The sequence below is a fragment of the Carya illinoinensis genome, chromosome 5 (genome assembly GCF_018687715.1).
Source record: "Carya illinoinensis cultivar Pawnee chromosome 5, C.illinoinensisPawnee_v1, whole genome shotgun sequence".
NCBI lineage: Eukaryota > Viridiplantae > Streptophyta > Magnoliopsida > Fagales > Juglandaceae > Carya > Carya illinoinensis.
In genome coordinates, this window is record NC_056756.1 from 1,889,787 (window position 1) to 1,905,139 (window position 15,353).

At 37.4% G+C, this 15,353-nt stretch overlaps 3 protein-coding genes across 8 annotated transcripts; all 3 read left to right on the forward strand.

Annotated features, from left to right (window-relative positions):
• Positions 1-1,068: 1,068 nt before the first annotated feature.
• LOC122309749 (endo-1,4-beta-xylanase 5-like) lies at positions 1,069-4,894 on the forward strand. 6 transcript variants are annotated; one of them, XM_043123380.1, is made up of 9 exons: positions 1,118-1,232; positions 1,316-1,360; positions 1,537-1,623; positions 1,827-1,876; positions 2,289-2,517; positions 2,619-2,818; positions 2,958-3,056; positions 3,341-4,135; positions 4,291-4,894. In XM_043123380.1, the coding sequence occupies exons 3-9, from the start codon at positions 1,566-1,568 to the stop codon at positions 4,636-4,638; spliced, it is 1,779 nt and encodes a 592-aa protein (XP_042979314.1). In that variant the 5' UTR covers positions 1,118-1,232; positions 1,316-1,360; positions 1,537-1,565; the 3' UTR covers positions 4,639-4,894. The 6 variants fall into 6 exon arrangements, with proteins under 6 accessions (XP_042979311.1, XP_042979312.1, XP_042979315.1 ...); XM_043123377.1 differs by having other exon boundaries at positions 1,069-1,360; XM_043123378.1 differs by having other exon boundaries at positions 1,069-1,333.
• Positions 4,895-8,298: 3,404 nt separating this feature from the next.
• Positions 8,299-11,708, forward strand: LOC122309236 (ADP-ribosylation factor-like protein 8b). Its single transcript, XM_043122632.1, has 6 exons — positions 8,299-8,486; positions 9,482-9,563; positions 9,672-9,704; positions 9,841-9,962; positions 10,793-10,954; positions 11,229-11,708. The coding sequence occupies exons 1-6, from the start codon at positions 8,449-8,451 to the stop codon at positions 11,344-11,346; spliced, it is 555 nt and encodes a 184-aa protein (XP_042978566.1). The 5' UTR covers positions 8,299-8,448; the 3' UTR covers positions 11,347-11,708.
• A 1,132-nt stretch (positions 11,709-12,840) lies between these two features.
• Positions 12,841-15,276, forward strand: LOC122309235 (LIM domain-containing protein WLIM1-like). Its single transcript, XM_043122631.1, has 5 exons — positions 12,841-13,247; positions 13,969-14,065; positions 14,165-14,205; positions 14,357-14,440; positions 14,695-15,276. The coding sequence occupies exons 1-5, from the start codon at positions 13,110-13,112 to the stop codon at positions 14,920-14,922; spliced, it is 588 nt and encodes a 195-aa protein (XP_042978565.1). The 5' UTR covers positions 12,841-13,109; the 3' UTR covers positions 14,923-15,276.
• Positions 15,277-15,353: the final 77 nt, after the last annotated feature.

A 15,353-nucleotide genomic window follows, 5' to 3' on the forward strand; every position in this document is an offset into this window, starting at 1 on the left:
TTTATTTTCTGGGTGTTAACGCCTGAAAAGGGTATAGAAATTTAGAAGGGGAGCAAGATCCATTCCCAACCCGCTGAGGTTGTCTTGGCCTAGATTGGTGTTGTGTGGAGCCCTTGGCTGTATAGTGTTCGTGCGTACATACCTAGCAATAAATAGTAAATAAATAAAGATGAAATAAATAGAGAGAGACACGTAGATTTATGTAGTTCAGTACTAGGCCTACGTCCACGGAGTTGAGGGGAGGGTAGAATCCACTATAATAAGCTTATTTTACAGTCTCTCATCCTAACTATACAATAGATTTCGAATATCTATCTTCTTGTCTACATCTCCTCGTTGGAACCCTTATCTTTAGGTTGAAGAAGCCTTTTTGGAGAACTCTTGCCAAAAGTCCCCCTTTTTTTAAGTCACATCATCCCTCATTTATGTCTCATCCTCTCTTTTCCTCCTGACACTTTGCCTTCCTTTATTCCCTCTTTATCTTTTTTCCCTCTCTCTTCCTTTGTCTTCTAGTAATGACCTTTTACTGGGCCTTGAGAATCATCTTGGAGCTGTTATATTTTACCACCTCACACTAGGTGTTGGGAATTATTTCAGAAACTTTCCCTTTTATATCACATAACAAGTTATCAAAATTGCACTTGATTTTTTAAAAAAAAATTGATATTCTTTATGAATCGTTGACAACGTGCGTGTGCACTAGAGGGTAAAAATGAAATTGGAAAAAAAAAAAAAGAGTACTAGTGGTGGTGCACTAGAGGGTCGCAAGTTCATCTTAGAAGCTCAATATCTAACTATATATCCTTGTTGATACGCTGAGAATTAACGAATCTTCAAACCACAAAAATCCACAATATGGGAATTGTAGAGCGAGAGAGAGCCGTTTAAGACACACACAAAGGGTTGTAATACTTCATTTTCAGACCCATTGGGCCATTAGGCTTATTGCAGTCTCCTACATGATTTTCCCACTTTCTTTGTGATTCAATGCAAACGGTCGGCCATCGTTATCAATTCATTTCAAGTCCTTATTTTACCCTCGCAAAACTCTGTAATGCATAATACTACGGACGAATTAGAACAAGAGGAAAAAGTTGAGCAAACGACTACATTTTCATGTTTTATTATAAATACAGCACTTTCAGTACCTGATCTGTATAACTGTACTGAAAGATGATTCACGGGACAACATGGAAGTCCACAAACTTACAGCAATTAGTTATTGGTGTGAGGTTGTCAGTATGTGATAATATTGTAGCGTCTTTTGCCTGTTGGTCTGACAATGTTTTTAATTGTTTTCCATATTTCCTTACAGCTTCATGTTAGAGGATAGGTATCTCAAAGTTCTGTACAAGTTTTGGTTATTCTCTTCCTCTCTACTTTTCAATCTTAGTGAAGGAGTCCTTTATTTCTCAGCATTTCATTGCCTCAATTCTTTTTAAAATTTCACATGTACCTTATCGGTATTCCAATTTCTTCAAGATTGGGAATTGATAATTATTTCTTGCCTTGTAATCAATGTAATGTAATATTAAGGGAAAGGTGAGCTGTTCCTGTCATGAAGGATGAAGACTTTCCCAGAAACTTGCATCTTATGGCTTTCAGGCATTCTGCTGTTTTCAGGTCTCTCTCTCTCTCTCTCTCTCTCTCTCTCTCTCTCTCTCTCTCTCTCTCTCTCTCTCTCTCTCTCTCTCCAGATCATTATTATTTTTCCTAAATGGAAATAGCTAGATCAGTAATTATATCTATACGCATACATATAATTAAGCGTAATGCGCGAATGCTGGCATGCTGGCTAATACTTTCCTATCATTGGACTAACGCAGGGAATAGCATCATCAATGCTTTCGCCTATGATTACACCGCGACAACAGAGGCAAGTAAAAGTTTTCTCAATGATATAGCATGATTAAAGCACCATTCCCAAAATCTTTCCACGTTTCTAAGAAACTACTGTTAGAATCGTGAAATCCCGACCGTGCTATTTGCAGAAGCACTCACAGACAATTGGATAAATTCTTGATTTTGTGTGTGGGCGTGTGTTCATAATTAAATACTTGTGCTTGATTAGATACTGTAAACACTTTAATTTCCCAAGAATTTCAGATACAGCTCGATCGTGACTCGTGGGAAGTATATAAAATGGAGTTAGTGGTCTGGTGTGAATATCATATGCACACACGCATTCCACGCAAGTTAGCATTCGTCAAACCCAAATATATTAGAAAAACCATTTCTGATCAAGTACTCGTGACTTATTTTCCAAAATAATGTTGAATATTAAGCAGTGCTTGGGAGAACCCCAGAGAGCTCAATACGGAGGAGGGATAATAGTTAATCCAGATTTCAACCATAGCTTAGAAGCCGGGTGGAGTACAGCGATTGGACGAGGAAATATTGAAGAACGAATTTTGGAGGCAGGCAACAGGTTCATCGTGGTACACAATAGAACAAACCAATTAGACAGCTTGTTTCAGAAGGTTCAACTTGAGGAAGGGAATCTTTATAGCTTTTCTGGTAACTATATGTGATATAGTTCTATGGCGTTGAGAAAATAAAAAAGATTGAAAGAGCAATTATTTAAGGAAATTCATGTAATTTTTCTGTCTCTTTACAAGATTTTAGTTCCCTGAAGTTTGAGATCTTTTCAGCTTGGGTTCAGCTCAGTGAAGGAAGAGAGACTGTTGCTGTCTTCTTTAAAATTACTGACGGTGACCTTGTACGTGGTGGGAGTGTCATAGCTGATCATGGGTGCTGGTCACTCCTGAAAGGTGGGATAGTTGCAAACTTCTCAAGCCCAGTAGAGATTCTTTTCCGGGTGAATTACTTCTCTTTCTTTTGTCTATCTACTGTTTTCCTTTTATTTTGGATGCAAAAGATCGAACAAGCAAGGTCAGTTTTAGTTTCTTTGGCACTGAATATATGTATATTATATGTCTTCCTTTTCATCAATGGAGTGTGAGAACACCAAAGTGGATATATGGGTCGACAGTGTATCCTTGCAACAGTTCACTAAAACACAATGGAGATCCCACCAAGACAACACAATCGACAAGGTAAGGCATAGAAAGATGCTTATATTTTAGAATACTGGTAATTTAATGACTAAATTCACTACTTTTATCGAGTTCGACAAGCGGTAATTTAATAATATATTGAACATAACATTCCATACACTCGTTTATAAAATACTAGCTCGTGCCAAGTTTGCATGCGAGATAAATCAGAGTTTACATTTTCTCCTGCTCAAAGAAGCAATACAGATATATAACATTTTCAAAACTAGCTCCATAAACTCCATTATCATGTTTAAAGCTCTGGTTCAACTTGAATCTTGCAGATACGCAAGAGCAAGGTAAGGTTCCAGGTAACTGATGCAAATAATACCGCAATGCGTGGTGCTATAGTCTCAATTAAGCAAGAGCAGTCTGACTTCCCTTTTGGGTGTGGCATGAACCACTATATCCTCACAAGCACCGATTATCAAAACTGGTTTGCATCGAGATTCAAAGTTACCACTTTCACCAATGAGATGAAGTGGTATAGCACTGAGAAAAGGCAAGGCCATGAAAACTATACCGTTTCAGATGCCATGGTTAAATTTGCCAAACGAAATGGCATTTCCATCAGAGGTCACAACATCTTTTGGGACGACCCCAAGTACCAACCTGAGTGGGTCAACTCCATTTCTCCCGAGGATTTACGAAAAGCTGCCCAAAAAAGACTAAAATCGGTGGTATCAAGATACAGAGGACAACTAATTGCTTGGGACGTAGTTAATGAGAATCTTCATTTTAGCTTCTTCGAGGATAAACTTGGAGATCAAAACGCTTCTGCAGAATATTTTTCCGAAGCTTACCAACTAGACCCAACCCCTATCATGTTCATGAACGAGTATAATACCATCGAATATTGTAGGGATGAGAAATCAAGCGTAGCCAACTACCTGAAAAAACTTCAAGAGATTCTACAATATCCAGGGAATGAAGGCATTTCAGCAGGGATAGGTTTGCAAGGCCGTTTTGGTTCTGGCCAGCCAAACCTCGCTTACATGAGATCTTCTTTAGACATTCTAGGTTCAACAGGACTGCCCATATGGCTTACCGAAGTGGATGTTGGCAAGGACCCGGATCAGGTACACTTCCAAAAACCTAGCTGCAACTTTTCCATAGCGAACGAAAGCATGCAATCGACTAAAGATTTTGACAATAATTGGTTTCAAAACATCGTGATTGATACTTTATGGCATATGTAATTGTGAAATGGTGACACTCGTTTCTGCATGGGCAGGCCCAGCACTTGGAGGAAATACTAAGGGAAGGTTATTCGCATCCTGCTGTTCAAGGGATTGTAATGTTTGCAGGCCCTGAACTAGCCGGTTTTAAGAATATGCCCCTTGCAGATATAAACTTCAACAACACTCCAGCTGGAGATGTTGTGGATAAGCTGCTTGGTGAGTGGGAGTCTGAGATCTTGGAAATCAAAGCAGATGATAGAGGATTCGTAGATGCTTTGCTATCTCATGGAGATTACAGCGTCACTGTGCAACACCCAGAGGCCAACTCTTCCACTACTCTGAGTTTTAGGATGACAAAAGATATTCCGCAAACAACCATCGATGTTCAAATCCATGCCTGAATTATCCCGGTTTTTTTCTTTCCAGTGGGATAGAAAAATGAATAAATTTCTCAGCACTAAGCGCTGAAATGGTGGGTAAATGGTGGGTGACTGTCCATCCACTAATAGGGTGCAAGCATATAAATATATCAAAGCTTGCATGCGGGCACACGCACAAATTTACAAATAAAGAAACGTCACCGACGAACTTCATCATGTGTCATTGTGTAACTTTCCTTCCAAAATAAATGGAAAAATACATTTTTCCTCCCATTAATTATCAAGGTATTATATTTACTCCAAAACTATCAGAATGAATATATTACGTCTCAAATTATCATAATTAACGATAATATGTGTCAACATAATGTCCTCTCTTTCTCTGTCTTTGTCTCTCTGTCTCTCTGTGCCTGGCTTCTTCTTAATTTGCACGCTGGACAGGATACGAACATGCTTCTACAGCGCTGCGCTGGTGTTCTGTACTCTACATTTTTGTTTTATATATGGAATGTATGAAGGTGTAATATAAATATTGCAGGGGGTATCTCAATTAAGGTGGGGTAGTAATCAGAGGCATAATTAGGGGAACAGGGGAGCCCTGCTACCGCCCCATGAACCCAAAGGTCAAACAGCGGCCGGAAAAAATGGGGCAATATCTTGATCCTTTGGGTGACTTAATTTACTATTGGAGGGTGAATTACCTCGATAAATGTTTGGTATTTTTAGATAAATGTTCGTGGGTTTGTAAATGAAGAAAATACAACGTAAACAACTGTCAGGAAATCAACTAACTAGGAAATGAACCTGAACGGCTTTCTTGAAACCTGCAAGGCAATGTTCATCAAAATATTGGACAGAACCTGTAACTTTTGATCTATCTCTTGCCCCAACATGAGTACCGAACCCAACTAAAACCCTAAAGCACATGCATGTAGGAAGTAGCCATTGCATAATAAATAGTACTTACAGTATCATTGGCCATGAAACCAACGAAATCGCAAAGAAGCATAACTTTCCATGGAGAGCTACCAGACTCGAAAGAAAACCATGAATATTAGTGATGACAAAAATGCATAAAGCTGAAGATCAGTCAAAAAAAGCAGGAAATTAAGTCATCGATCTTCTCCTCGTAGCAATGAAACACGATATAGCCGCCATGATAATGGCCATTGCCACAGAACTCACATCATCAAAAATAACTTGAAAATCTCATTTCTTGAAGATCCCAAAGAGTCGAAACACAAAGGCGCAGCCCGTCAATAATCTCTAGCAATATAGGCGACATCCCTGATCTGCCGACCAAATTAAGGGCATGCATGCACCTAGCTCACTCCAGCTACATTACATGAGGTTTTTAAAAAATATATATAGTAAAACAAGGCGCAAAGAAAATGAAAGAGAACTTGCTCGGAAACTATCTACCACGAAGGAAGATATACCGAGGTGGGGTTTATGGTTTTTTTGCCCCCGGCCATTTGTTTCCTTCAAAAGCACATCACTGTACGTATATTTTTGTTGTGTTTGATTGAAGAACTAGAGAAACGTACAGTAAAAGTGAGGGAAAAACCAAAGGGTTAACTGCATGCATGGGCTTGGAGTTTTGCTCGATCGTCATTCCGCTGCTTCTAGGATGCTTCCTACTTCGCCGTATTTTTCGTCACGGCGATCCATGCAATTAAGGTCGAATCCAACACGTGTTCTTGTCGGTACCGTAAAATTAGCTGGGGCGTTAGCATACATGGAACGATGGAACGAAACTAGTAAAGAATAACGTACAGAATCCATGCAAAAAATGATATCTTCTTCTTCATCGGAATACTGCTTAAATTCGTTTTTGAAAAGCAAATGTGTAGGTAATATGCATGATCGATCACATTCTGCAAGTTTCGAATGAATTAAGGCCAAAATTGACATTCAAAACCGAACTGATCAATACGTACGAATTTCTATAAACTCCAGTACTGATTTTGATCGTTTATTCAAGGAGATCAAAGCTATGACGTTCAAAAGAATCAAGATAATTGACTTAATTATGGCGCATGATCTTAACCAAACCGATTTGACTAATTCCATCATGTAAAGCTGGCCTTTTGGTAATTAGATCATGCTTTGCACGTACGTTTTGAAATTTGCAACTAATTATAGTTTATATGTGTGTATATATATGCATCATTCAATTATATCTATGGAATACTTTCGGGAAAAAGAAAATTCATACAATAATATAAAATTAGTAAGATTGCATGTGATCATGTATATCTAAACTATGACCTGGTCATATACATATAAACTGATTTCACCAATCGAAATCAGTCAAAATCAGTCCATTATTGATCGATCTTATGAATTCAAAATTAGTAAAATGGATCCGATCAGTCGTCCAAATTATGGGTCGATTCTCCTGATCAATCCAATCAAATTGATATTATATTTATGTGTATATATATATATAGTGTTTTAAGTTATCCAACCGAACCCATTCATTTAAAACTAACCAAAACATAGAAATATTAGCTTAACTGATTATCATCAGCCCGTCATTTAAAACCAACCCATTGAATAAAGAAAAAATCAACCCATTTCAATTTGTATCTTCTTATAATTAATGTTTTTCAGACGATGATCTATTATTCTAATTGCCTCTCTTTCTTTCTGCCGAAACTTTTGTCGTTTTTTTTTTTTCCTTTTCCATGATTGTTATGTCATTTTGTTCTCTCTCTCTCTCTCTCTCTCTCTCTCTCTCTCTCTCTCTCTCTCTCTCTCTCTCTATATATATATATATATATATACATATATATAATATGATCATGCTGTGCATGTCCATATATCTACCCCTTCAGCTTCAAATGTTTGCAAGAAATATGCTTCAACATCATGTTGATAATCTTCACCAACTTGTGAATTGGCTTCGTGAATTGTGGTGCTACTTCTTCCTAGCTTCTTTGTTCGATACTATAAGATAACAGTTTTCCCCCTCGAATATCAATTATACTCGCTTAAAACTTCAAATTTTTATTTTAGTTGTTTACTATTTCGATTTTTTTCTTCAACTTAACAAAAGGAATCAGTCTCAACGAGCCAACCATCTGCATTGAAGTTCGTATCAGTCGGTCGGCACCGTCGGATCTCGACACAATTAATATTATGATCAACGATCCACAAGAGTTTTTCACCGTTTGATTGATCAGTTTACAGTTCAGGCCAACTTAGAAGGTCCATGTACACCCTTACTATCCTATGGTCGACCCATAAATGCAACAACGGGAGTTAAATAAAATAAAAGAATCAGGATAATGTGAAAAACCTATAAAGCCCTCACGTCTTGGTCAAAATATGCTAGCCAGACAATCTGGCGAAATCAACTGAGGAGCTGGACCATATCTCGTACGAGATGGACGGCGGCACTTTCCTTCACATGTCCAAAACAACGTCGTTTACTCGTTAATGACTTCTCCGAGTTTCTTTTCTGTCTTCTACAATTAAAGAGCCCACTTCAACTTCGGCGCGTAAAAAATCTCACCCACCACAGCCTCAAGTCTCGTAGCGAAAATCTAACGCCATTGGCTGAGGGGCACCACCCACCGGATCATGCGCGTGGGTCAGTGAGTGGAACATTCTTTTGATTTTGTCGGCTGTTAATTATTACCATTTATCATTATCATTTATGTTTGAAAGTTGAAATCGTAATCTCAAAATTCTGAGTTTTACTTAAAAAAAAAAGAGGGAAGGGCTGGAACCGAAAAGGCAGGGCAAAGGTTTCTCCCTTCTCCGATTGAATTCTCGAGTCGAAATCCTACACTTTTCTTCTGTTTGTCGTATTTCTCCTTCGCCATGGGGCTATGGGAAGCTCTTCTCAATTGGTTACGAAGGTAACTAGCCTCTTTCCCTCTCGTTTTAGATGCTGAGAAAGCGTACGTTGAAAAGAGAATCCAACTCCCATTTTTTTCATTGTTTTGGTGTTGAGAAAAATTGTGGTTTCAACTCTGCTGAACCCAATGCTTACTCAAAACGGCTTAGTTCATGTCATGAGATTAATGATCTTGTTTTTTGTTTTTTGGGTTTCTCAATAACCAAGTGGAAGGACATTATATGGGTTAATTTCTTTCTTTTTTTTTTTTCGTATAGGTTTTTTTTTTTTTTGGTTATTTTTCCTTTGGATCTGCTCGGTTGTATAGAAAATTTAGAAAGAAAGATTTTATGGGTTATTTGATAGGAAACATTTCCAAATGAATTAGCTAAATACGACTATTTGACATAGGAACTGTGTTGATTTTTCTTTAACTAAAAGATATGGTTTCCCAATACAACAAATGAAGGTTGCTTATGGGTGGGTTACGTGATTGGTATCAGGAATAATGTAGGATGAATTGAAGAACGGTACTAAATAAACGTGGAATAGTTGATGTGTTATTCCATTATAATTATGTTGTGGTGGTGTATGCATTTCACTAGGCCTGGCCAAGCCACGAGTGTTTGTATTACGTCGTAGGTGGGAATTGGTAAATAGATATGATTACTTTTGATGATGATCATATTTCCAACCGGCGTTCTTTTAACTTCTGCTGAAACTTCTAAGATTATTGTTCTTATCATATTTTTCGCCCTTTTCTTGATCATTTTGGATCATTTGTAGATGCCTTTTTATTGCCTATCAAAAAAAAATTATAGATGCCTTTTTATTAACACCTGGGAAGCCCCTTGAATCAATTATAACTCTTCATGGCGTTTGAGGTTAACATTGTATAATATTCTGATTCTGTTGTCAATGTTTATTAATTGCCAGACATTTATGATTAAACTCATGATTCTCTGGATATAGCTTCTAGCCTAACATTATGCAATCTTTTTTCTTGTCTTATTCTAGTCTCTTCTTCAAGCAAGAAATGGAGCTATCTTTAATAGGCCTTCAGAATGCTGGGAAAACATCACTTGTAAACGTTGTTGCCGTAAGTAAATTATTTATGAGATGTGTCAATTCTTCCTTTTTTACATTCTTTTCTTTCTTTCAATTCGATGCTGATGACAAAATTTCTGTTTCTGGAATTTACCTCAAGACTGGTGGATATAGTGAAGACATGATTCCAACGGTGTGTCATCTTTCTCTATTAATATCTGGCTCTAATTTTCACCATAAAAAATGTCAACCAGCCAGAGAATTTTTCATTTTGTACAACAAGCTATCATTTGGACATGTTACTTTAAGCTTTTTTTTTAAATCTGCAGGTTGGATTTAATATGAGGAAAGTAACTAAAGGGAATGTGACAATAAAGCTATGGGATCTTGGAGGTCAGCCCAGATTCCGTAGTATGTGGGAGAGATACTGTCGTGCAGTTTCGGCCATCGTGTATGTACCCTTTTTTCCTTAACACTTTTAGATACGTTGTAATGTCTCTGTTTATTGATTCGAGCCTACAAGCTTCTTACTTTTTTCTTAGTTCTTTTGAATCTGTGAGATGACATTGTGTTGGCTAAAAGTTTAACTTATGGTTTAAGCTTCCACTAATAATCTTTTGTTAGTATCATTCTATTAGTAGACAGAAGGTATCGAATGCAGTCTGCAGAAGTTCTTGAAACCTGAAATAGTCTTATTTTTCACAGTAAAGACCTTTGTCTAGAAGTTTTTCTTCTTTCTTATAAGGGGGTTACGATTTGTAATATTGGATGTTGGGGTTTATAGTATATATATGGCGATGTCTTTCAGAAGGTGTTGTCAAGGGCAGAAATTTGTTTTGACCTACCCTTTTCTTATCAGTAATGTATATCTACCTGGTATCTATCAATTTTGTCCTCGGTATTCTACAAACATTCCCCAATTATGTATTATACTACAAGAAATATCTGATATTATTTTCCCTTTTTGTGGTTGTGGGGTTCTTGTCCTGAAAAAATAAGGGCGCCGGGGGGTGGAGTTCCAAAATTTTGGAAAATGTTCTAAGTAAAAATGCAAGCAAATTTTCTTTTATTTTTTATTTTTTTACTTTTTATGAACAAACATTAGTGGAAGATTATAAAGAGAATTGCCCAAGTATACCGAAAGTAAACCTCTGTTTTATTTTGTTTATTTTGTTTTTGTTTTCATTTTTATAACTGATCAGTTTAGGTTATAGCTTGCCAATTCAGTGTACTATTTTTTTGGGACCAACAATTTGTTACCTTGCTTTTTGCATGTTGCAGGTATGTTGTGGATGCTGCTGATTATGAGAACTTGCCTGTCTCAAGAAGTGAACTTCATGACCTGTTGAGTAAGCCTTCACTTAATGGCATTCCCTTGCTGGTACTGGGTAACAAGATTGACAAACCAGGAGCTTTGTCTAAAGAGGATCTGACAGAGCAAATGTAAGTGGAGAGCAACAAATTTTTAAATGGTTTTTTAGTGTCCACCAAATTTGTATTCTGTGCTGAATGACTCATCAGCTATTCAATGCCCCCCCCCCCCCCTCCCCCCCCAAAAAAAAAAAAAAGAAATACGAAGAAAGAAATGGCCTGTTTCGAGTTCATGATTGCTTATATTGGCCCTTTTCTTTAGGTTCCAATTAGGCTTTTGAGTCTTTTTTTTTTTTTTTTTTATAAATATATTAACCAGTTTGAAAATGATATTCCACACGTGCAGGGGGCTCAAGTCCATTACTGATAGAGAAGTTTGTTGCTACATGATTTCTTGCAAGAACTCCACCAACATTGACACGGTTATTGATTGGCTTGTGAAGCATTCTAAATCAAAGAATTGAGTCTCGGCTTATAAACTTTTCATGCGGTCATTCATCTCGATTGTTAAAGACTGGATCTGAAGCTGGTGAAAGTGGCTTCGGCTGTTCTGTTTAACCAGGTTTATTGATTAGTCTGACCGTGGCCTCTCTCTATTTGGCTTTGGCTTCAGTTACGTTGTTATTTGTTTGTGTGGGGTTAACATCTAGAGGCTCTGGTGCAGACTTGGTTTGGATGTTGCAACACGCAAATGATTCGTAGCTTTTGTATATACATTGTTCAGTGTGTTTTATAGTTTGATCATGCTACAAGCCTTGGTGGTTTTGGATGGAATAATGGATTCATTATATTCAGCTCTGTACGAAAATGTCATTAATTATCTCAATTATCTCATGGATACATAGGATTCTAGGGAAAATCATTAGATGAAAGTTGCTTGTACAGCTTGGTGGGTGATCTTCATACCTTTTGTCACTCTGCAAGATGGGTCAAAAAAGCAAATAAATTATTTTATTCCTTACAACAACAAAATAGATTCCTGAACTCCTTTCACATTCATGTCATGTCGAGGTATGTACGAGAAAAATTTGCAAAATCCAATCCAACATGTCATTCTCGATTCGGAAACATGTTGGTTCACTTGAATCGTAAAAGTCATACAACCCAAAAGACAATTAAGGCATTTCGAGAATCAACACCCCTTCCAACAAAAACTAGAAACATGCCACTGCACCAAATGTCCTCTGAGGACACTCTTAAGCATAACTAATTGATTAGAATCTTCATAATTCCTGTCATTTTATAAAATACATCACTGGGCCTTAATCGTATCATGGGCCCCTTCTTGTGCTAGAGAATTGTGCTAGACGGTTCACTTCTTCTTTCTCTCTTTTTTTTTTTTTTTTTTTTTCCTCTACTTTTTAGTACACCAAATTATGAGAACCAATAACGGAGAACCGAAATTTTTTTTTAAAAAAAAAAAAAAGCGAGAAAAAAAGCACAAACACATTTATAAAAAGAATAAAAAAATAATACTCCAAATCATATAGCAGTAAGAAAGAAGGAAACTATGGGAATCAAGATGGGCACGCCATGATGAAATTAAGTAATCAACAGCACCTTAGACCCACCACCTTCAGCAGAAAAGAAAATTTTTAACCCATAAAAGCAATGAAGTCTCATGATGATTCAGCTCCCTAATCTTCTTTTACTCACTTGATTAGACAGGGGAGCTCTCTCTCTAATCTTCTTATTATTATTTTTTAACAATTCGTATTAACCGAGGGCATGTTCTCATGATGACAATTAAAAGCTACCATGGAATTTTAATAGTCACCACAATTTCAGCACATCAACAAACTTAAAACTTTATGTAAATCGACAAGGGAAAAGAAAAAGTTTGGGGAGGGAGGGGATGTCATGAACATAGGATGTTTGGTATGGTGTCACTTTAATTTCGGACAAAATGATTGCTAAAGGTCATTCTCCCATCAAATAAGTCTATAAATTTGGTTTCATGTCACCGCAATTCACTGCAACCCACAATTCTCTCTCTCACTGCTTTTCATCTCCTCCTCTGGTTGTCTTCCTAGATCTCTCTAGCTATTGATAAAGAGGTAAACGAGAGAGAGAGAGAGAGAGAGAGAGAGAGAGAGAGAGAGAGCGAGCAGTCAAATAACAAAATAGATAAAAATAGGAGCAAAAATATAAGAAGGCTGCTGTTCTTGCTAGTCCTCCCTGAGCTACAGGGTTGGTGACTGTGTTGGGGGTTGGATAGGAAGCTGCAATGGCCACCTTTGCAGGAACCACACAGAAGTGCACCGTCTGCGACAAGACCGTGTATTTGGTCGATAAGTTAGCTGCAGATAACCGTGTGTACCACAAGGCCTGCTTCCGATGCCATCATTGCAGGGGCACCCTTAAGGTACTTAACTCTAGCTAGCTATGCATCCAGATCTTCGATGTGTGTTTATTATGATCTATCTTAAGCGGGCATTCTTATTATTATTTTTTAATTTGTTCCCAGGAAACTCTATATATATATATATATATAAATTATTGTTGTTTTGTTAACTGATAAGTAACCAAGAAAATGAAGGTGGACAGAATTTATTGTCATCATGTTCTTGAATGGATCATGTGTCCATTTTCTCCCATTTTTTGTGCATGTACCTTGAACCCATGATGTCTACAGAGGATTAGTCACTGATAGCAATCGATGCAACCATAACTCACCTCATTCAAACCAGGAATTTGATTATTATCTTCATTCCATTCTAAATTTCTTACACTAATTTCTGAGGACTAAAGCATAATAGATGATCAACAAAAGCGCATCCCCAGCTCTATCTTGCCCGAATATGTGAGAAAATGATAGATATCATTGACCCAATTACCGACATTCTTAGAGAGGTTTTTTTTTTTTTTTTTTTTTTTTTTTTTTTTTTTTTTTTTCACAATCCATTAGTGAACCATGACTGTACACTTTCAAAACAATTCTTCCACGAATTACCAGGCTCAAGTAGGTCTGAGATTGGTTATGGGAAAAAGTAGTTTGGCCAGTCCGGTAAAAATGTTGCTCAATCGTTGGAGCCAACCCATTGTTCTGAAGAAATAATTCATTTTGCTGTTTTCTCCATTTGCAGCTCAGCAACTATTGTTCTTTCGAGGGGGTCCTATACTGCAGGCCTCATTATGATCAACTCTTCAAGCGAACAGGCAGCCTGGACAAGAGCTTCGAGGGTAAATGCATGTTCTTTTCTGGATTCAAATAAATTCCACTCTCCCGCATGCTATGTTATTACGATACTCAGTCGTTCTGCTCTCTTAATATTCTTTTAGGAACACCCAAAATCTTGAAACCAGAAAAACAACTCGACGAGGTAACTCTCAAGAAACAATATTGTCATCTTAATCATTCAGAAAAGGACCTGACTTTTATTTCACCGTAGCAAGTTTACCAATTTCTGTATGGCGAAAAAAAAAAAAAAATCTAGGACTACTTGCTGCTAACATGAACTGGCTGTTAAACAGAATGCTAAGGCAGTCTCCAACATGTTTGCTGGCACCAGAGAGAAATGTGTGGGGTGCAACAAGACCGTTTACCCAATTGAGAAGGTAACAAACATAGCATACATTTATTATAAGGGCAGAATCCAAGAAATAGTAGCCTTTGTGATTAAACTTCTAATGCTTGTGAACAATTTTAGCAGTAACTCGAGGGAGGTTTTCAGGATTTCAGGATATGAATTCTGATCTTCAATCAACAACCGTGGAATCTATAACCTATAATATACTGTAAAAATGTATTACCGATTCTGTGATGAACAGAACCGCTTCTGAAGAAATAATGATGTTTTATGTCGTTAAAGGTATCGGTCAATGGGACCCAATACCATAGGAGCTGCTTCAAATGCACGCATGGAGGTTGCACGATAAGCCCATCTAACTACATTGCTCATGAAGGAAAGCTCTACTGCAAGCACCACCACATCCAACTCTTCAAGGAGAAAGGGAACTACAGCCAGCTTGAGAACGACCGTGAAAATAATCCGGTGACCGAGAGCGCCTCTGCCATGGAAATTGCTGCTGAATCATAAACCCAACTTCTACGAATTCTCACGTAGCACCCAACCTTAATGGTTTATAATTCTGTCTTGTTTGCAAAATAAGGTCCGATTTATGAACTCTGTTATAGTGGGTATTAGGATGTACTGTTGGAGATTTATTTCTGTACGATCACGTGAGTTCTCTCATAGAACGTGCCGTATGGTGACTTTGTTTCCTGCTTTCAGCATCTCATACCATAAGAAGTTTTTCAGTGTCTTGAAGTTGAAGTGCTTATCAACGGGTAGATTTTCTGGGATATTTGGTATTTCCAACTGTCGAATAATCAATGTTTTCTGTGAAATTCAACATTTCCTAATGATATCAGTTTACCTTCCTTCTTTTAATTTAAAATATTTTTCTTTGATTTGGTCCATAACCGATCATATAAACACGTACAACCTAAAACCAAAATGCATATGAT